At 43.6% G+C, this 21012-nt stretch overlaps 1 protein-coding gene and 1 long non-coding RNA gene across 4 annotated transcripts in view; one reads left to right on the forward strand and one right to left on the reverse strand.

Moving 5' to 3' along the window:
• LOC124260887 (alpha-(1,6)-fucosyltransferase-like) overlaps window positions 1-21012 on the forward strand; it is a 152554-nt gene that overhangs the window by 120473 nt on the left and 11069 nt on the right. For all 3 annotated transcript variants that reach the window (XM_046695210.1, XM_046695211.1, XM_046695209.1), the window contains 8 exons: window positions 409-615; window positions 10083-10198; window positions 10889-11069; window positions 13523-13637; window positions 17574-17811; window positions 18609-18855; window positions 19415-19591; window positions 20149-20299. In XM_046695210.1, coding sequence (XP_046551166.1) covers window positions 422-615; window positions 10083-10198; window positions 10889-11069; window positions 13523-13637; window positions 17574-17811; window positions 18609-18855; window positions 19415-19591; window positions 20149-20299 — 1419 coding nt within the window. In that variant the 5' untranslated portion in view covers window positions 409-421. The remainder of the gene's footprint in view (window positions 1-408; window positions 616-10082; window positions 10199-10888; window positions 11070-13522; window positions 13638-17573; window positions 17812-18608; window positions 18856-19414; window positions 19592-20148; window positions 20300-21012) is intronic.
• LOC124260891 overlaps window positions 1-21012 on the reverse strand; it is a 26531-nt gene continuing 5519 nt past the window's right edge. The window contains exons 2-4 of the long non-coding RNA XR_006894205.1: window positions 19972-19976; window positions 10230-10239; window positions 1-154 (exon numbers count right to left, since the gene is read on the reverse strand). This is a non-coding gene — a long non-coding RNA (uncharacterized LOC124260891). The remainder of the gene's footprint in view (window positions 155-10229; window positions 10240-19971; window positions 19977-21012) is intronic.

Here is a 21012-nt window from a genome sequence, read left to right on the forward strand (position 1 = left end):
AAATATATACTATTTATTAACCAACATATAAATGACAATACAACACAAAACAATAAACTCTTTGCAAAACTCTTGCTTTTTGATATACACACATAAGTATTACGCTAAATATTCACGACTCCCAAATATTGAAAATGACTCCCAAAAATAAATACTGTGGGTCACCATGACTCTCTTTTTTCAAAGTCTGTGTAAAACCCTGTGATGGTTGCACCCTGGGCAACAAAATGGTGTTGCAGGGCTATTCGAAAGTTGTATTCATCAATGGTTGATCATGCACCTGAGACGTTTGACCACTAACCAAAACTGTCCATAGTGTTACGGTAGCAGTGAGAGATGCACTCATCAGAGGTTTCTTCTGTATCAGAGACATTTGACCTCTGACCAATACTGTCCTTTGTGTTGCAGGGCTATGTGAGAGATGCTGAAGAGCTGGAAGGTGATAGGTGGCCTCCTGGCCTTCTGGCTGGTCATCATGATCTACATGAGCAACTCCCTGATGCAAGGTGGGGAGATTAACCAGCGGGCAGAGCAGCAGCTCAGGAGAGCCTTAGATGAACTGGACAAGGTCAAGGCCCAGAACTTGGAGCTGCAGCAGTTAGCAGCTGACTTAAAGTAAGTACTGTAGAGTGAGTAGGAGGTGGATGAATGAGTAGGACGTGGGCAAGAAATAGGAGCTGTAACAGGGAGTAGGAGGTGGACCAGGGAGTAGGAAGTGCACCAGGGAGTAGACGGAGGACGAGGGAGTAGTAGGTGGACCAGGGAGTAGAATCTGGACCAGGGAGTAGGAGGAGGACCAGGGAGTAGGAAGTGCACCAGGGAGTAGAAGGCAGACCAGGGAGTAGGAGGTGGACCAGGGAGGAGGAAGTGCACCAGGGAGGTAGAAGGTGGACCAGGGAGTAGGAAGTGGACCAGGGAGTAGAAGGTGGACCAGGGAGTAGGAAGTGGACCAGGGAGTAGGAAGTGCACCAGGAAGGTAGAATGTGGACCAGGGAGTAGGAAGTGCACCAGGGAGGTAGAAGGTGGACCAGGGAGTAGAAAGTGCACCAGGGAGTAGAAGGTGGACCAGTGAGTAGGAAGTGGACCAGGGAGTAGGAAGTGCACCAGGGAGGTAGAAGGTGGACCAGGGAGTAGGAAGTGCACCAGGGAGGTAGAAGGTGGACCAGGGAGTAGAAAGTGCACCAGGGAGTAGAAGGTGGACCAGGGGTAGGAAGTGGACCAGGGGGTAGGAAGTGCACCAGGGAGGTAGAAAGGTGGACCAGGGGAGTAGGAAGTGCACCAGGGAGGTGAGAAGGTGGACCAGGGAGTAGAAGAAAGTGCACCAGGGAGGTAGAAGGTGGACCAGGGAGTAGGAAGTGGACCAGGGGAGTAGGAAGTGCACCAGGGAGGTAGAGAAGGTGGACCAGGGAGTAGGAAGTGCACCAGGGAGGTAGAAGGTGGACCAGGGAGTAGAAAGTGCACCAGGGAGTAGAAGGTGGACCAGTGAGTAGGAAGTGCACCAGGGAGTAGGAGGTGGACCAGGGAGTAGAAGGTGGACCAGGGAGTAGCAGGTGGACCAGGGAGTAGCAGGTGGACCAGGGAGTAGCAGGTGGACCAGGGTGTAGAAGGTGGACCAGGGAGTAGGAGGTGGACCAGTGAGTAGGAAGTGGACCAGGGAGGTAGAAGGTGGACCAGGGAGTAGAAAGTGCACCAGGGAGTAGAAGGTGGACCAGTGAGTAGGAAGTGCACCAGGGAGTAGGAGGGGTGGACCAGGGGAGTAGAAGGTGGACCAGGGAGTAGCAGGTGGACCAGGGAGTAGCAGGTGGACCAGGGAGTAGCAGGTGGACCAGGGTGTAGAAGGTGGACCAGGGAGTAGCAGGTGGACCAGGGTGTAGAAGGTGGACCAGGGAGTAGGAGGTGGACCAGTGAGTAGGAAGTGGACCAGGGAGGTAGAAGGTGGACCAGGGAGTAGGAAGTGCACCAGGGAGGTGAAGGTGGACCTGTGAGTAGCAGGTGGACCAGGGAGTAGAAGGTGGACCAGGGAGTAGAAGGTGGACCAGGATGTAGGAAGTGGACCAGTGAATAGGAGATGGACCAGGAATAGAAAGTGGACCAGGGAGTAGGAAGTGGACCAGGGTGTAGTAGATGGACCAGGGAGTAGAAGGTGGACCTGTGAGTAGCAGGTGGACCAGGGAGTAGAAGGTGGACCAGGGAGTAGAAGGTGGACCAGGATGTAGGAAGTGGACCAGTGAATAGGAGATGGACCAGGAATAGAAAGTGGACCAGGGAGTAGGAAGTGGACCAGGGTGTAGTAGATGGACCAGGGAGTAGAAGGTGGACCAGGAGGTAGGAAGTGGATCAGGGAGTGGAATGTGGACCAGGGTGTAGGAGATGGACCAGGGAGTAGGAACTGGACCTGTGAGTAGAAGGTGGACCAGGGAGTAGAATGTGGACCAGGGTGTAGGAGATGGACCTGTGAGTAGGAAGTGGACCAGCGAGTAGGAGGTGGACCAGCGAGAAGAAGGTGGACCAGGGAGTAGAAGGTGGACCAAGGAGTAGGAAGTGGATGAGTGAGTAAGAGGTGGACCAGGTAGTAGAAGGTGGACCAGGGAGTAGAAGGTGGACCAGGGTGTAGAAGGTTGACCAAGGAGTAGAAGGTGGACCAGGGAGTAGAAGGTGGACCAGGGTGTAGAAGGTGGACCAGGGAGTAGAAGGTGGACCAGCGAGTAGGAAGTGGACCAGGGAGTAGGAAGTGGACCAGGGAGTAGGAAGTGGACCAGGGAGTAGAAGGTGGACCAGGGTGTAGGAGATGGACCAGGGAGTAGGAACTGGACCTGTGAGTAGGAAGTGGACCAGGGAGTAGGAGGTGGACCAGGGAGTAGAAGGTGGACCAGGGAGAAGAAGGTGCTTCAGGGAGTAGAATGTGGACCAGGGTGTAGGAGATGGACCTCTGAGTAGGAAGTGGACCAGCGAGTAGGAAGTGGACCAGGGAGTAGGAAATGGATCAGGGAGAAAAAGGTGGTGCAGGGAGTAGAATGTGGACCAGGGTGTAGGAGATGGACCTGTGAGTAGGAAGTGGACCAGCGAGTAGGAGGTGGACCAGGGAGTAAAAGGTGGACCAGGGAGTAGAAGGTGGACCAGGGAGTAGAAGGTGGACCAAGGAGTAGGAAGTGGATGAGTGAGTAAGAGGTGGACCAGGGAGTAGAAGGTGGACCAGGGAGTAGAAGGTGGACCAAGGAGTAGAAGGTGGACCAGGGAGTAGAAGATGGACCAGGGAGTAGAAGCTGTAATGGGGAGTGTAGGAAGTGGAGCAGGGTGTAGGAGATGGACCAGGGTGTAGAAGGTGGACCAGGGAGTAAAAGGTGGACCAGGGTGTAGAAGGTGGACCAGGGAGTGGAAGGTGGACCTGTGAGTAGAAGGTTGACCAGGGAGTAGAAGGTGGACCAGGGTGTAGAAGATGGACCAGGGAGTAGAAGGTGTACCAGGGAGTAGAAGATGGGCCAAGGAGTAGGAAGTAGACGAGTGAGTAGGAGGTGGATGAGTGCAGGGGAGGGTGGAATTGTAACTAAGTGAGTGATTGGAGATGTGTTAGTAGCATTTCATGCCTTAAACAATTTCATGTGGAACCTGTGAACAAAAAGTTTAGAATCGTACAAGGATCAACACATATTGAATGGAACATGGGTCTTATGTGTAAAGAGCACATGCTGTAACCACTCGCTGTCTTATTCCAGAGTGAGATAGGGGTATTGTGTTTGCACATCTAACTACAGCAGGGGACACATTGTACCCATGGAAATCTAACAAACATTTGTTGTCACGGGATGACACTTTAACCACTAGGACAACCCTAATTACTGAGAAGAAAATATTACTTTCTTCAAAAGTTTAACATATGAAATTTAAAATTTAGCAATAGGCATAGAATCTTTAAGAGAAAGCAGTGTTAATTCTTTGTTACCGAAAATAAAAACCTTTTACATTAAAAAGGTCAGATGTTGTGAATGTGCTTTTGAAATGTCTGAAATAAAATCTTTTAGCCTGCCATAGACGAGGCAGGAGATGTTCTCTTATTCATCTCAGCTAAATGATTCAGCGAGGTTAACTGGTGTGGTATTTAAAGATGGTTTGTTATAATACTTCTAGTTTTCAGCATAGTTTTACTTTACAATGTATGTCATCCTGTACATATATAATTGATAACATATGGATTTTGTGGCAATTAGGATGTGGTACATTAGTAATGGCAGCATATAACAGGTAATTGCTGTCAGTTTATAGGTATTCATATGTATATATTGGTTCATGAAGGACAGATATTTTCTGTTTATTTTTCATATGTGATGATGTTTTCATTCACTTTTTCACAATAATATGTAGGTAAGACTTAAATTGCTGATATGAGATGTTTTCATTTTTAAGTCATCTCACTGAGACTCAAGTTTGCTTGTGTTGTAAAGTCTACCAAAGTTTGTGGCTGGAAAACATTTTTTCATCACAAACCAGTGGACTAAACATGGCTAAAACTGCACCTGTATGCTCCCACGAAGATGAAACCTCAATTCCAGGTTTTAATAAGTCAGTGCATCCATACAGATAAATAAGTTTATGGCCATTAGTCAGACATACTTTTGGGGCGGTGGGGTAGCCTAGTGGTTATAGCGTTCGCTTGTCACTCCGAACACCCAGGATCGATTCCCCACATGGGTACAATGTGTGAAGCCCATTTGTGGTGTCCCCCGCCATGATATAGCTGGACTATTGCTAAAAGCAGCGTAAAACCAAACTCAATCAATCTGATATACTTTTTCTTCAAAATGGAAAAACAACTTTTTCTTCATGTTATGTAGTTTGTAAGAGGACAAATTTGCCCTTTTTTTAGCTAATGGACCACACTGATAGATAAAACTTCAGAAGGTTATTACTTTGCCTTCTGTTCAGAATGTATCCCTTTGAAAACAATGTTGTATGTTTGACAATTTGACATTAACAGACTTCCTTTAAACTAGCTGCTATGTGACACTATTTGAAGGGGCATGTAGAAGCTGTAATACCTGTTGTTACTTCTCATCCTGCCACAACTCCCCACCCCCACACACACACACTCCCCCCTTGCTCTCTGTGGCAGGTCACACTGACAGTCAGTAGTTTTCCAGGAGTGGCATCATCCATACACTTTAAGAACATGAACATCTGGGATTTGTTTAGGGGATATAGTTATGGAAGCATTAGTTACTTCGGTTAAATAGCCAATAATACTGTGATGTACCTTCCTTAGACTGGCAGGGATGACGATTGTAGAATATATTCATTACTGTCTGTAAATTTATCTTCAGGCTGTTTCAATATGATCGGCAATTAACCTGTCGACACTTGCTCTAAACAGCCTCAACTTACAACAGTAACTGTGATTGTGTTACCGCTAAGATTGTTTTGTTGGGATCTGGGGTCTGTTACATGAAGTTATCTTAGCGCTAAGTACTTGTTCCGACTGTGAGTACAAGCTGTAGGCTGGCAGTATGGGACAGAGCCGAGTGCATTGTTCCAATCATGACTTTTGTATCGAGTAGTGGGTGCTGTTTTGGAGTCATGCATTATTCAATGGAAATTGCCTGCTCTAGTCAGAGGCATAATTTCTGGTTGTACTGAATTGAAGAGGAACCTAATATGGTTGAACTGTGTCATTTGTTTGTTATGAATTATTGATCATAAATAAACCTTACAATTACACAGATAGAGTGAGTGCCGTTTGATCAGTTTGTAGCTCAATAATCAATGTACATGGTGTAAGAGCAATATAGAGGTATTTTGTGAATAAAATACTCAGTGGTGGAGCCATTTGTATAGTTAGTATTGATGTACAATAGGCTGCGAGTGTCTTATTGATTAACACCCAACTAACCTCTGTTTGGAAGCTTTCAGTTTTGACTTCTGTAATCGTGGGAAAGCAGTTACCTTGTTAAGTGGACCAGAAGCAGTGGGCTGGCATTTACTGGTGGCATTTAAACAATTGCAAGTGTATTTCACTTGGTAAAAAATGGTGTCAAAATTTTGTTCTCCCATTGCATTATTTGCATACAGAGTATTCGGACTTATCAAACAGTAGATTTCTGGTGATAGTGATCCCATCTGGATAGGGGGTTCCAAAGCTTCTGCACATTAATTGGATTGGTCGATGGAAATACTGAGTTGCACTGCCTCTGTCATATATAATAGTGAACTGAATACCAGTCAACACTTGTCATGATACCTGGCTATCTGATTTGCCAGTCAGTGTCCTCCTGAAGCCATACGATCCTGTGGTCATTATTTTGATGCCTACAACTGCAAAGATGCACATAGAGATTTTTTCTGGGTTACATCTTCTTTTCATTCTTGAGTACAACGTTTCAGGGCTTGTTCTGGCCCCATCATCAGGTAAAACTGAACAGTTACTGTTACCCAGAAAAAATCTCTATGTTCATCAAACAGCATCTTCAAAAATGCCAATCAAGCATGCAAAGATGCAGTGAAGTTTCAAGGGTACAGAAACACAAGACACAAACACATCCTTGGAAGAAGATCACTGTTTGTATCATATTTAACCCTGTGTTTTCTAGTTTTGTGAGTGTTGGCTGTATCACTTCATTTTGGTAATTAATTGACGTACAACATGTCACAAAAGTAGTCCTGATTGATGATAGTTGACAAGGACCACTAAAACATATCATCCAACATACTTAAGTGTTGGATAGTTGCCATCTTCTGTTGGATCAAGACCCATGAAGATCCGGGTTAGAATTGGTCTTCAGTAACCCATGCTTGTCATAAGAGGCAACTAACGGGATTGGGTGGTCAGGCTCACTGACTTGGTTGACACATGTCATAGTATCCCAATTGTGTAGAATGTAAATGATGTTCATGATGTTGATCACTGGATTGTCTGGTCCAGACTCGATTATTTACAGACCGCCACCATATAGCTGGAATATTGCTGAGTGCCGCGTTAACCAACCAACTTAAACCAGGACCGTTCAGTCAGGCTGTAGAGCACTTGGCTGCTTGCCACAATGATAATGGGTTTCAACAAATGTTTAAGAACATGGGTTATATTCTTTCTTCAGAATCTGAAATGCTGCGAAATTATGCTGAGAAATTTGTGAATCTGATGTACATTCAAAAACATTCAGTGAACATTTGAATGCACTCTTTCACTCCTGACAACAGTTCAGCACCAATGCAGTTCCTCATCATGTATTGTGATTTTAACATTATCACTTTGATGATGTGACTTGTAGTCTGTGATTCTTAGGTGCAAGTGCTTCAACTTAGCTATGAATAAACCTAAAACAGACCACAAACAACCTCCAGTTAATAAACAAAAAAAATTATGATATTACAGATATTTTGTAGGTGTTATTTATGGTTTCTTTAAAGGACATTCAGTGCAATTCAGTTCTCTCACATCAAATGCATCACTTTGAAAACCCCCGTGAAGGTCCGGGTTAGAATGAACCTTCAGTAACCCATGCTTGTTGTAAGAGGCGACTAACGGGATCGGGTGGTCAGGCTCGCTGGCTTGGTTGACTCATGTCATCTGTTCCCAATTACGCAGATCGATGCTCAGGCTGTTGATCACTGGATTGTCTGGTCCAAACTCGATTATTTACAGACCACCGTCATATAGCTGGAATATTGTTGAATATGGTGTAAAATTAAACTCAGTCACACACTCACTTTGAAAAAGGTTTTCGGTGGATGATACAGAATCAGATAGTATCTGAAGACAGTTTTATACTGGTTCTTAAAGGCACTATATCACACTTCTCTAAAAATAAATAATGCATTTCTCTCAATAATACTATCAGCCCTCAGGGAAGCTACCATATAATATATTCCACAAAAAAGTATGTATTTAGCTTACAATGTTAAACAAAAAGTTCGAACGAATTAATGCAACATTGCATTAAATTGAATCACGTGCGACAGTTTTTGATGTACGGCACAATTGTTTACATTCTATATATGGCCAGTGTTCTCTATTTGGAAGCTGTTCGCCTCGAAGTTTCAATTATCGATTTCAGGCAAGTCGTAAGGGCTAATAAGTATTTTATTGCATCAATAGGAAGCTAAAGTGAGTGCATATGCTGCAATATATAGTATGACCAGAAATTATTGAGAATTTTAGGAATATGTTTAATTGGATTTCTAGTATAAACAACCTTGACCAGCTATCAAGTGCTTGGTTTCATTCAAGAGAGACAACTCCGTTAATCCTTTTTCATTAGTTGGTGAAGAGTTATCCCCTTTGTTTACTTGCTAGCAGACGACATTTTCAGTGATCCTCAGTATATGGATGATTTAGAGAAGAGGAAGTTGATTTTAGAGTATTATAACAAGGACATCAGATCAGCTAAAGTGATTTCAAGTAGAACAGGCATCCCTTTGTCCACTGTTTATCGTGTTTTGAAAAATATTGCAAATGGATATGGCATTGAGCACCAGGGAGGCACAGGTAGGCCCAGAAAATTGACTGTCGGTGACCGGTGGCGGCTTGGTATTCTTGTTTCTAAAAACAAATGAAGGAGTTTAGAAAACTTAAGGCTTGATATGATTGATAGAGGAACTGTGGCTGTCTGTAAGGAGACAATTAGAACTGAGCTGCATGCAATGGGTTGGCAGAAAAGTCGAGGAATTCCATCACCGATCATGATACCTGAAGTAAAGGAGCGAAGGTTGAACTGGTGCTTACAGCATAGAAATTTTAACTGGGACAATGTGATTTTCTCAGATGAAAGTTCTGTGTGGCTGTTTCCTAATACACTGAAATTCTGGACCAAACAAACTGAAAAACCTTTGTATCAGCGCCCAAAGTACAGTCTGAAATTTAACGTGTGGGTTGGCATATCTGTGTTAGGGGCAACGTCCCTCTGTGTATTTGAATGGAATATGAACAGTGAGCGGTACAAAGATATTCTTGAGGGACATTTACTTCCATCTGCTCACGTGTTCTATGGAAATTTTTGGATTTTCCAGCAGGACAACGACCCAAGACATCGTTCAAAGCATTCACAGGCCTGGTTTCGGACCCAAAATATGACATTATTAGATTGGCCAAGCTATAGCCCTGACCTAAATCCAATAGAAAATGTTTGGGGACTTATGAAGGAAAGTATCAATAAGAAAAATCTGACAAATATTGCTGAAATGAAAGAAGAGGTGGTCTGATATTGGGACAGCATGGACCACGACTTTCTAACTTCTTTGATCAGTAGTATGCCCCGCCGCATTGAAGCCTGCATTGCTGCCCATGGTGACTTGACAAAATACTAACTGTTCACCTGTCTTTGAATCTGGAGTTATGTTCAGCTAATATTCACATTTAATACGTGAGTAATGAGTGAAAAAAATAAATAATTTACAATCTTTAAATGCTCAATAATTTCTGGTTGTACTGTATCTATAACATAGGCCAAAACAGTGTAAAAAATGTGTGACATTGTGCCTTTAAAGAGTATCAGATATCGTCAGAATTTATAAAAACAGCAGTACCAAAATTATTGCTAATTGGAGTATAAAGGAAATGTGTTTGTTGGTTTTTTGTTGCTTGTTTTTAAACATTTTAGCATGAACTGTTACTCTCATCAAAGTTTGATAACATGTTTGATCATGAGGCTCAGCATGCGACTGTGATGTCTGAAATCTACTGTTTGGTAAGTCCAAATACTCTGTATACAAATAATGCAATGGTAGAACAACAAGTTTGATAACATCTTTTACCTGAAATACTGTTTAGCTGGCTATTTGTCTGGTTAAGAGAGGTCAACTTAAACTGGAATCCAGATATGGTTTAATAATTTTGTCCTCTTTGAGAGGATGTATGAACAAATGCATTTGCCATTAAATGTTGTAGACATTCAACTTGACTGACCCAGGTGATTGGAAACACACACACGCATGCACCATATCCTTGACTCTAGGTTTGGCCAATGTGGTTGATGTTCAGCCTTTGTTCTGTGGGATTTCCTATCAAATTTAACTGACAAACCATATCTAGATAGCCAGCTAGATCTCCAGTGAGTGTCTGTGTGTACATCCTGGTATTTTGTCCATCTTTGTTGCAGACAGATCCAGGAAGAAGGGGGAGGAAACAATGATGGCACTCTGTCCCGCCTCCAGCAGAGACTGAATAAAGCCAACCAAGAAATCCAAAGACTTGTCAGTAGCCATGGATCACCAGGTAGATCATATTCATGTTTTCAGTATACAACCTCAATACAACTGTTCCATCGTCATGGTAGTGGGGTGTAAATACTTGAATCTGGACCAGATAATCCAGTGGTCAATATTAAGACCAAGAAGTCACATTGTGTGAATACAAAGTCACACAATCGGTTAAGTCATTAAGCCTGACCACTTATTCCTTTGGTCACCTCGGATGACCCAGAATCTCCATGGAGTTCAGAACACTTGTACCCAAACCTGTTGCCCAAAGCTGAGTCCTTCAGCTGTGATTGGCTGGATCTTGGTATGAATCAAGATATTCCAGTTAGATCTTCCTTCATCTGTCAGCACCCTACTTTAACAAAATGGTAAATCTGGGTTCAACCTTCATAGTGCTGATATGCATGATATGACTGAAATATGGTTTTATGGTCAAAGCAAGCTCTCAGGGTTTTGAGATAGCGACATTAGCCTAGTGGTTAAAGCGTTTGCTCGTCATGTTGATGATCTGGGTTCGATTTAAAAAAAGGTACAATGTGTTAGGCCCATTTCTGCTAAAAGTGGCCTAAAATCTGACTCATGTTAAGCCAACTCACTCACACAAGTGTATAACTGTTCACATATCATACTCATCTCTCGGAGAGCAATAGAATAGAAAGTTAAACACAAGCATAGATTTTAGGATACAGTTCATGTTTGTTTACAGGTAAATCCAATGAACCAACTGCAGATCATGAAAAATCTTTACGCAAAGTAGAAAATACAGCTGTAGAGTTCTGGTATTTCATGCGGTCCCAGTTAAAGAAGATCAAGGATAATGCTGGGGGCAACACGGATATCACAGCCAAGGTGGACCAGGTCCTCGGTGACGGTGCTAACTATCAACGGTTTGTACATTACTTTAAACAGTCCACAGAGTCTGTTAACCTGAAGTTCTGATATATAGCTGGCAAGAAATACATTTATTACCCACGTGGTCAACGTATGGGTAGTTGCATACTAATCTCGTACGTCACACGAGTGTCGTATCGCGTTGACCTGTGTCGTAACGACTTGACCTGAGATTCTAACGATTTGATTGGATAACCGATGACCTCTCAATTAGGTCACATTCTGACGTAACTATTATTTCATTCATAACAAACATGTGAATCCATTCATTCTACAACTTAAATGCATTGTGGGAATGTAAACATCGCGAACGTTGTCGTGTCGCTGTTTAATTGTGAGCCGAACTGAGACATTATACCCGTCATTTAAAAACGTGAAACGCAATATTTCCACCAGTGATGTTAGCCAAATGAAGCAACTGCAAACCAAGAAACGGGTGCAACGGAGTAGTTTACTGTAGGAGGCTGTACGAGGCGATGACAACTGACATGCATCGTGGACGCCGGTTACCAAGGTAGTGACGCCATTACAGTGACGCCATGCAAATATTGTACTACAGTGCAAAACTCTTCTGCAACCTCTTTATGAAACCGGTTTCGGTTTGAAACCAAAATATTAACAAAAATACGCTATTTTGTCAATTTAATGCATGTAAGACGGGTAATAATAAATAATATTACTTTGACTCGGTTCATTACATAGAAATTATACGAACTGGTGATCTTCCTTAAAGATATCTGACCTCGCTTTCGCTCGGTCAGATACCATAGGAAGGACACTCGTTTCGTATAATTCCTATGTAATGAGACCTCGTGTAGTATTCTCTATGTATGTACCTACTGGTGTTAGTAAAGTGTCAAAGTCAGTTGATAACCTGAAGTTCTGATATATAGCTGGCAAGAAATACATGTATGTACCTACTGGTGTTAGTAAAGTGTCAAAGTCAGTTGATAACCTGAAGTTCTGATATATAGCTGGCAAGAAATACATGTATGTACCTACTGGTGTTAGTAAAGTGTCAAAGTCAGTTGATAACCTGAAGTTCTGATATATAGCTGGCAAGAAATACATGTATGTACCTACTGGTGTTAGTAAAGTGTCAAAGTCAGTTGATAACCTGAAGTTCTGATATATGGCTGGCAAGAAATACATGTATGTACCTACTGGTGTTAGTAAAGTGTCAAAGTCAGTTGATAACCTGAAGTTCTGATATATAGCTGGCAAGAAATACATGTATGTACCTACTGGTGTTAGTAAAGTGTCAAAGTCAGTTGATAACCTGAAGTTCTGATATATAGCTGTCAAAGCAAACCTGAAATATATGGCAAGAAATACATGTATGTACCTACTGGTGTTAGTAAAGTGTCAAAGTCAGTTGATAACCTGAAGTTCTGATATATAGCTGGCAAGAAATACATGAAATACATGTATAACCTGTTCTGACTGGCTACATGTATGTACCTATGTTAGTAAAGTGTCAAAATGAGTTGATAACCTGAAGTTCTGTATATAGTAAAGTGTCAAAGTCAGTAAGTTCTGATATATACTGGCAAGAAATACTAACTTTCTCTCCAGAACACTACTGGTGTTAGTAAAGTGTCAAAGTCAGTTGATAACCTGAAGTTCTGATATATAGCTGGCAAGAAATACATGTATGTACCTACTGGTGTTAGTAAAGTGTCAAAGTCAGTTGATAACCTGAAGTTGATATATAGCTGGCAAGAAATACATGTATGTACCTACTGGTGTTAGTAAAGTGTCAAAGTCAGTTGATAACCTGAAGTTCTGATACATGTATGTACCTACTGGCAAGAAAATAAAGTCAGTTGATAACCTGAAGTTCTGATATATAGCTGGCAAGAAATACATGTATGTACCTACTGGTGTTAGTAGTTCTGAAAGTGTCAGTTGATAACCCTGAAGTTCTGATATATAGCTGGCAAGAAATACATGTATGTACCTACTGGTGTTAGTAAAGTGTGAAAGTCAGTTGATAACCTGAAGTTCTGATATATAGCTGGCAAGAAATACATGTATGTACCTACTGGTGTTAGTAAAGTGTCAAAGTCAGTTGATAACCTGAAGTTCTGATATATAGCTGGCAAGAAATACATGTATGTACCTACTGGTGTTAGTAAAGTGTCAAAGTCAGTTGATAACCTGAAGTTCTGATATATAGCTGGCAAGAAATACATGTATGTACCTACTGGTGTTAGTAAAGTGTGAAAGTCAGTTGATAACCTGAAGTTGATATATAGCTGGCAAGAAATACATGTCTGTACCTACTGGTGTTAGTAAAGTGTCAAAGTCAGTTGATAACCTGAAGTTCTGATATATAGCTGGCAAGGTATTTAAATGTACCTACTGGTGTTAGTAAAGCTTGAAAGTTTATGTGAGGTAAAACATACAAAAACTGAAACCTTTCTACAGATAAGAATATATGTTTCAGGACACTGAGAAATGACTTTGATAGTCTGCGTAATGTGGATGGTATGAAGGACTGGAGAGACCAAGAGTCAAAGGAGCTGGGAGACATTGTACAGAGGAGGCTGCACTATTTACAAGTAGGTTGTCATGGTGATTCTCTTCTTGGTTGTCACTGTTTGTTTAAAGGATCTGCATTAGTCATCTAAGCACTTGAATTCGTTATGTTCCTTAGCCATGCAGGGATCTATTGGGCTAGGGTTCAAATCCCTGGTTGTCCCTGATGATTAGCCTTGGTCTGTGAGTACCAAAGTGTGTTTGTGAGTTTCACCAAAGTGATAAGTATCCATGATCCTTTACCCCTGGAATCCACGTATTGTACCTGGTGTGTATATGTGAACAACTCATGTTTTGTAATGGTAATAAATCTTACAATTCTTTTTCATAGAGATCGTCCTTGGGGTACATATATCCATTTTCTGCGGCGGGATGGGTTACCAATTCACGGTACTCCCCTTCGGCATATCCACTGCCCCCAGGGTGTTCACCAAGCTCATGTTAGTGCCAGCTACCCTCGCAAGGTCGCAAGGAAGACGTTGTTACCCTTACCTCGACGACTGGTTGCTCAGCGCTGTAACTCACACGGTGATAAACATTCTAGTTCTAGTTTGACTGGAGTGGATCAGAAACCTCAAGAAATTTGGCCTGGTACCCACCCAGGACTTGGTTTTTCTCGGGGCGCGGTTCCAAACTCACAAGGATCTTGTCTCCTTGTTGCCCAACCGGGTCACCAGAGTACGGGAGATGGTTCCTCTCCCAGCGCCAGACACCAGCGCGGACTTGGCTCTGTCTACTGGGTCATATGGCGGCAACTATCTCTGTAGTATGGCGGGCGCGGTTGAGGATGCGCCCTATACAGCAAGCTTTGGCGAGTCTGTGGGCTCACTCGGAGGATCTGGAGCAGTGTCTCACAGTCCCCGGGTGGTTGTCTCCTCACCTTCAGTGGAGGACCATTGTCGGGAATCTCTCCAAGGAGATCCATTTGGAAATCGTGACGCCAGCTCTTACAGTTCAAACCGATGCGTCCCTCACGGGCTGAGGGTGTGTGTTCTGGGCAGTCCGGACTCTGGTCCGAAGCCGAAGCCCGCCTTCACATCAACGTCTTGGAACTGAGAGCTGTGCGGTTGGTTTTCGAGCGCATCCGGGAGCATGTTCAGGGCCAGGTGGTTCATCTTCAGTTGGACAACTGTACGGACATGACGTACATCCTGAAGCAAGGCGGCACGGTGTCCCTAGCGCTCCTTCGGGAGACGTGGGAATTTCTCCTCTGGTGCGACTGTCAGGTGCTTCCTGTATATCTCCCGGGGCTGGAGAACGTGCGAGCAGACGCTCTCTCTCGCCGAATCCTGGCCCTGCGCGACGAATGGATGCTCGACCGGCAGATATTCGGAGTTATCTCCCAGTTGTACGCATCGTTCCAGATGGATCTGTTTGCGTCCGGCAATACCGGACCAGAGGGCGTTGGCTTCCGACGCCTTCCTGCTGGATTGGACGGGCAAAGTGCTCTGGGCGTTCCCACCGTTACCACTCATTCCCCGGGTCCTCTCCCAGCTGTCCACCCAGCCAGCTCGGCTGCTTGTGCTACTGGCATCGCTATGGCCGTCACAGAGCTGGTTTCCGGTAATTCTCAGGTTTCTGGCTCAGCCTCCTGTTCTATTACCTTTGTGACCGGACATTCTCACTCAGAACGTCGCGCCATACCCCAATCCAAGGATTCAGTGGGTGGCTTGGCCTCTGTCAGGTCTAGCCTCAAAGCACGCGGAATTCCTGCAGCAGTTGCAGACACAATTCTGGCTTCGAGGCAGGATTTGACAAACGTTCAATATGAGGATAGGTGGTCCCGCTATGCGGCGCTGGTGTTCATATAAGGGGATTGCAGATCCCTTTAGTCCGAGTATTGGAGTTTTTGCAAGCTCGTTTGGAAGAAGGCTTGGCGGCTTCGACCATTCGTGGCTACTCCACCGCTATTTCCACTTTTCACATCCCTGTCGATGGTGCTCTTCTGGGGCAGCACCCTCTTATGCAGCGCTTTTTAGCTGGCGTGGATCGGGTTCGACCTGCTGTCAGGCGGACAAGATTGGCTGCAGGTCCTACGTTCTCTCGTCTATCGGCTATTTCCATTCAGTTGTTAACATGGAAGGCTGTATTTCTGGTGGCGGTAACATCTGGGCTTAGGGTTGGCGATTTACATGCTATGTCGGCAGACCCGGCACTGACTGTGTTCCATCCAGATCGTGTCAGCATTCACCTCCCGGATACTTACCGTCCGAAGGTCAATCACGCTTTCCATGTGACAGCTCCTATCAAACTTCCTACTCTTACCCAGCCTTTCACATCGGGGACCTCTGCAACGAGCACTCACCCATTGGATGTCCGAAAGACTCTCAAGGTCTATATCAAACGAACACAAGGGGTCCGTGACGACGGGTACCCATCTGCAAGCCTCCCCTTGAGGAGTTGAAGGCTCACTCAGTCAGGGCAGTAGCCACATCAAAGGCTTTTGCATCGGCACCACCCATTGAAGAGATATGCTCTGCCGCTATTTGGAGCAGGCCTAGCACTTTTATCAGGCACTATCAGCTCGATACACATTCATGTGATCGTGCCCGTTTTGGCTGTTCTGTTCTCTCCAGTGGACAGTGTCCTGCCTCCCTGACAGAGTGAGTCTTGGTTATCTGGACAGTTGACGCTGCTTTCAATTGAGTATTATTGATATATCCGCTGTTGTGTGATCTAACTCATTTCGATTCTCTCCGGAGATTATGGTCGGTTGTGAGTTGGTTTTTCCCCCTTACGGTGCTCTCTAATAGATCATGATGTGGGCGGGTTTTATTTTGCACTGTGTGCGAATTACTGTGCTTAGCCTATGAGGTCGGATCTAAGTACTTATCCTCCCTGTCGGTTACCCTCCCATAATGCCTCTCGCGGAAGCTTTGGGACACGTGACAGGTGAGTGTTGTGGCGTCTGTTTCATTCTTTCTAACGATCGCTGTTTATGTGTACTTTGACAGAATTCCCTCCTCCCTGGCCTCCGGTCTTTCGGAGTCTGAGTTAATGCATATATGTACCCCAAGGACGATCTCTATGAAAAAGAATTAGCTAAACCTGTAGAGGTTTCCAATTCTTTGAAGAGAGTCGTCCTTGTGGTAGGGCTGCCCACCTCCCCGCAATTCTGTTCACTGATTTATTCAGCAGAAGGAATGATGATACGGGCCTAGGTGCTTACCTGGTTTGCAGCAGGGAGGTAACTCCACGTGGTGGGGGCCGTTTAATAATAGATAAAAAGGATTTTAATTTATTGTACAATATTTTTATTAAAACATTGATACAACTGTCACATGACATTTTCAGCTGCAGAAAATGCATATATGTACCCCAAGGATGACTCTCTTCAAAGAATTGGAAACCTCTACAGGTTTAGCTAATTTTCTGACATTTACATGTTTTTCTTTCTAAGCAAATGTTGAACTTTAGAATTCATTTTAAAGCCTATTGAAATGCACTGGAAGAATTCGTTTTCTTATGCATGTATTGAAATCCATTTTGATGAGAAATATCAAATTCTATGTTATTAGTTGTTGCAGAAATGGCTAACATTCAGAATGGCCAATTGGAAAACATCAGTTATTTTGCATATTACATTTCTGCCCAATGTGGGCAGTGGGATTGCCTAGTGGTCAAAGCGTTTGTTCATCACACCAAAGACCTGGGTTTGAATCCCTACATGGGTACTATATCTGAAGCCCATTTCTGGTGTCCCTGCCATGATATTGCTGGTATTTGCGTAAAGTGACGTAAAACCAAAATTGCTCACTCATACTCACATGTGAATAAAAAAGAAACACTGCATTTGTGTAAAATGTGACTGTGCATAGAAGCTTTGACAAAAACATGACACGGCTCATCCTACTGTGCGAGGCAAGGCAATAATTCATGTTATTGTGCTTGATATAAAAATATGTGTATTTATAAACCAGTTAGTAAAACAAGGCATGATCTACCCGACATATTTGCAGAACCCCAAAGACTGTGGTTCAGCCAAGAAGATCGTGTGTAACCTGCACAAGGGTTGTGGGTATGGATGTCAGCTGCATCACGTGGTGTACTGTCTGGTTGTGGCCTATGCCACAGAACGCACCCTGGTACTGGAGTCCAAGAGCTGGAGATACGCCCCCAAGGGGTGGGAGACAGTGTTCCTGCCCCTCAGCAACACCTGCAACACTCGGTCAGGGGAGCAGGCTCACCACTGGGGACGTGAGTAGCACACCACTGTACATGTACACACACCATGCCAAGCCACAACATGCCACAACGCGAAACACACCACACATATGCACACAGAGGGGATGAGTAGCACACCACTGTACATGTACACACGCCATGCCAAGCCACAACATGCCACAACGCGAAACACACCACACATATGCACACAGAGGGGATGAGTTGCATACCGCCCCTGCACGCACACACATGTGCTCACACTGAGGTGTATGCCAACCTATGCACATACCCAAGCCATTCCACTCTATACCACTTGATTCTGCTCCCTACCCCAAGCCCCACCATGCCACTTCTCTTCTCACTACATGCCATGCCCCCTCCACTCTTCTTGCTGCACCAGGCCCCCTCAACACATCCACAGAGGGACGTGAGTCTCGGACCACTCCATATTCCTTATGATAATGAAGCCCATTTCTGGTGTCCCATCCATGATATTGCTGGAGTATTGCTAAAAGCAGCGTAAAACTAAACTTACTCCTATATGATAAGGTTCCTAGTGGGAATCAGCTGTGTTGATCATAAGAGACAGCAGTGAGTTATCTGGATGATTCTGTATCACTCCCAATGTCTTGTTGGTTGTGCTAGGAACCACTGATCTGTCATGTGGCAGGGCTGTTGCTGACTGCTGTACTGTAATAACATCTAGGATACTTGCCAGGATCTAATATGAAAGACATACATGTATGTATAATGCATAGTTAAAACTAGCTAACTCACTTTGGATAACACCACATATTAAATTTAGGATCATTCTCTTTTTGTCATTTCAGCTGCAGCTCAGATTCAGAATGCCAAAATTGTTGAGCTTCCTATTGTCGACAGCATGCATCCAAGACCAGACTTCATGCCTCTTGCTATCCCACAAGACCTTGCTCCAAGACTCCTCCGTCTCCATGGTGATCCTCCTGTCTGGTGGATTGGGCAGTTTGTGAAATACCTGACACGTCCTCAGCCACATCTGAAAGAGGACATAGAGAGGACAAAGAAGGCTTTGGATTTTAAGAGCCCAATAGTTGGGTATGTTTAACAGAATGTGTCACAAATGCATATATCATTAGAATGCTGCAAATTCTCATGGACTAAACTGACTTTTACCTGGGGTGTCGATAGGTAGGTAATATATTTTAAAAGGGCCACGGGACCAATATTACACATATATCTAACATTATAAGTTTTTACAATCCATCAGAAACTTTTTGTTTATATGGGTAATGCATCAGTGAGTGATTTGAGAGAAGTGTATTCAGAATTTTAAGGTCACAGGTCAAAAGCATATAATATCTCATTAAGCACATACAGCTAGAAATTTGAACATATTAACAAAACCCAACTATGTCAAAATGCAGAAAACAACATGGCCAAATAGTGTGACACTTGGTGTTTTATAGCATGAAATAAATACTTTGAAAGTTGAACTATAGTATGTTTACATGATTGTGCTGGACATAAGTTTAATAAAAAACTGTGTTGAATATTGTATGATGACAATTTTTGAAACGATGCTTATGCCATCAAGAGTTGTCTTCCTTACCTGCGCTATTTTCTGAGCATGATGAATTATGTCCCTTTGTTACAGGGTGCATGTACGGAGGACAGACAAAGTGGGTGTAGAGGCAGCCTTCCATGGCATTGATGAGTACATGGAATTCGTCAATGAATATTTTGACCGCTTGGAGGCAAAATCTCCTGTTGAAAAGCGAAGGATCTACCTTGCCACAGATGATGCAAATCTACTTCGAGAGGCCAGAGAAAAGTAGGACAATAGTTTGGTTTCTCATGTTTTGATGATTATTTGTGGAAAAATCATATTCAAGCATATCTTAAAGATCTAATCGGGGTCGAACAAATTTATCATTAAAGATTGCTCAAACTAGGTGATTTTGGCATAAGCTTTCCCTTGCAAGATATATTTTCATATGAGAAGTATGTCATATTTGTTTCTGTTGTATAGGAATGAGTGACCCCAGGTTAGAATTCGTATCCAAGGCCATTACTTGATGTAAAAGGTGTCTACATTAAACTACTTAGAAGGTGTGATCCCAAATTTAATTTTGTTATTTAAATAGGATCAGATGGTCAGTTTCAGTGGCTTGGTTGGCTGATTGCCGTTATTACCTTGTTGGGATTCCTTACAAAGTCTACTTAGGGGTTGCATTTACAGACTTGATTGTGTATAGGCTGTGGAGATTGAGCTGGACTGGTCTACTTAGGGGTTGCATTTACAGACTTGATTGTGTATAGGCTGTGGAGATTGAGCTGGACTGGTGCTGACATCAAGTACAAACCAACATGAAGTTCTTGTGGTTTCAGGTACTCTACCTACCATTTCATCAGTGACAATGACATCTCAAAGACTGCAAGTCTAGGCACACGCTACTCCGACAGCTCTCTACGTGGCGTCATCCTCGATATCCACTTCCTGTCCTTGTGTGACTACCTGGTGTGCACATTCTCATCACAGGTAAGGAGATCACTATCTCATCACAGGTAAGGAGATCACTGTCTCATCACAGGTAAGGAGATCACTGTCTCATCACAGGTAAGGAGATCACCATCTCATCACAGCTAAGGAGATCACTATCTCATCACAGGTAAGGAGATCACTGTCTCATCACAGGTAAGGAGATCACCATCTCATCACAGCTAAGGAGATCACTATCTCGGGTCACACATCACAGGTGAGGAGAGATCACTGTCTCATCACAGCTAAGGAGATCACTATCTCGTCACAGGTGAGGAGATCACTATTTCATCACAGGTAAGGAGATCACTATTTCATCACAGGTAAGGAGATCACTATCTCATCACAGGTGAGGAGATCACTGTCTTGTCACAGGTAAGGAGATCACTGTCTCGTCACAGGTAAGAAGATCACTGTCTCGTCACAGGTAAGGAGATCACTGTCTATCTTATCACAGGTAAGGAGATCACAGGTAAGAAGATCGCCGGGAGATCACTCTCAACACAGTCACAGGTAAGGAGATCACTGTCTCAACACAGGTTAGCTAGAAACTATTTCATCGCAGGTAAGAAGGGAATTCTCATTGAGTAATATGAATCCCATCTGACTTCCTGAAGACAGAACACTGGCACTGGTCTGGTCCAGACTCACATTTTTACAGGCAGCTAATACAGCTTGAATTTTGCTGTCTAAAATGATAATAGCTCACCCAT

Source organism: Haliotis rubra, unplaced genomic scaffold (genome assembly GCF_003918875.1).
Source record: "Haliotis rubra isolate DU_JTF1 unplaced genomic scaffold, ASM391887v1 Scf78, whole genome shotgun sequence".
Classification (NCBI taxonomy): domain Eukaryota; kingdom Metazoa; phylum Mollusca; class Gastropoda; order Lepetellida; family Haliotidae; genus Haliotis; species Haliotis rubra.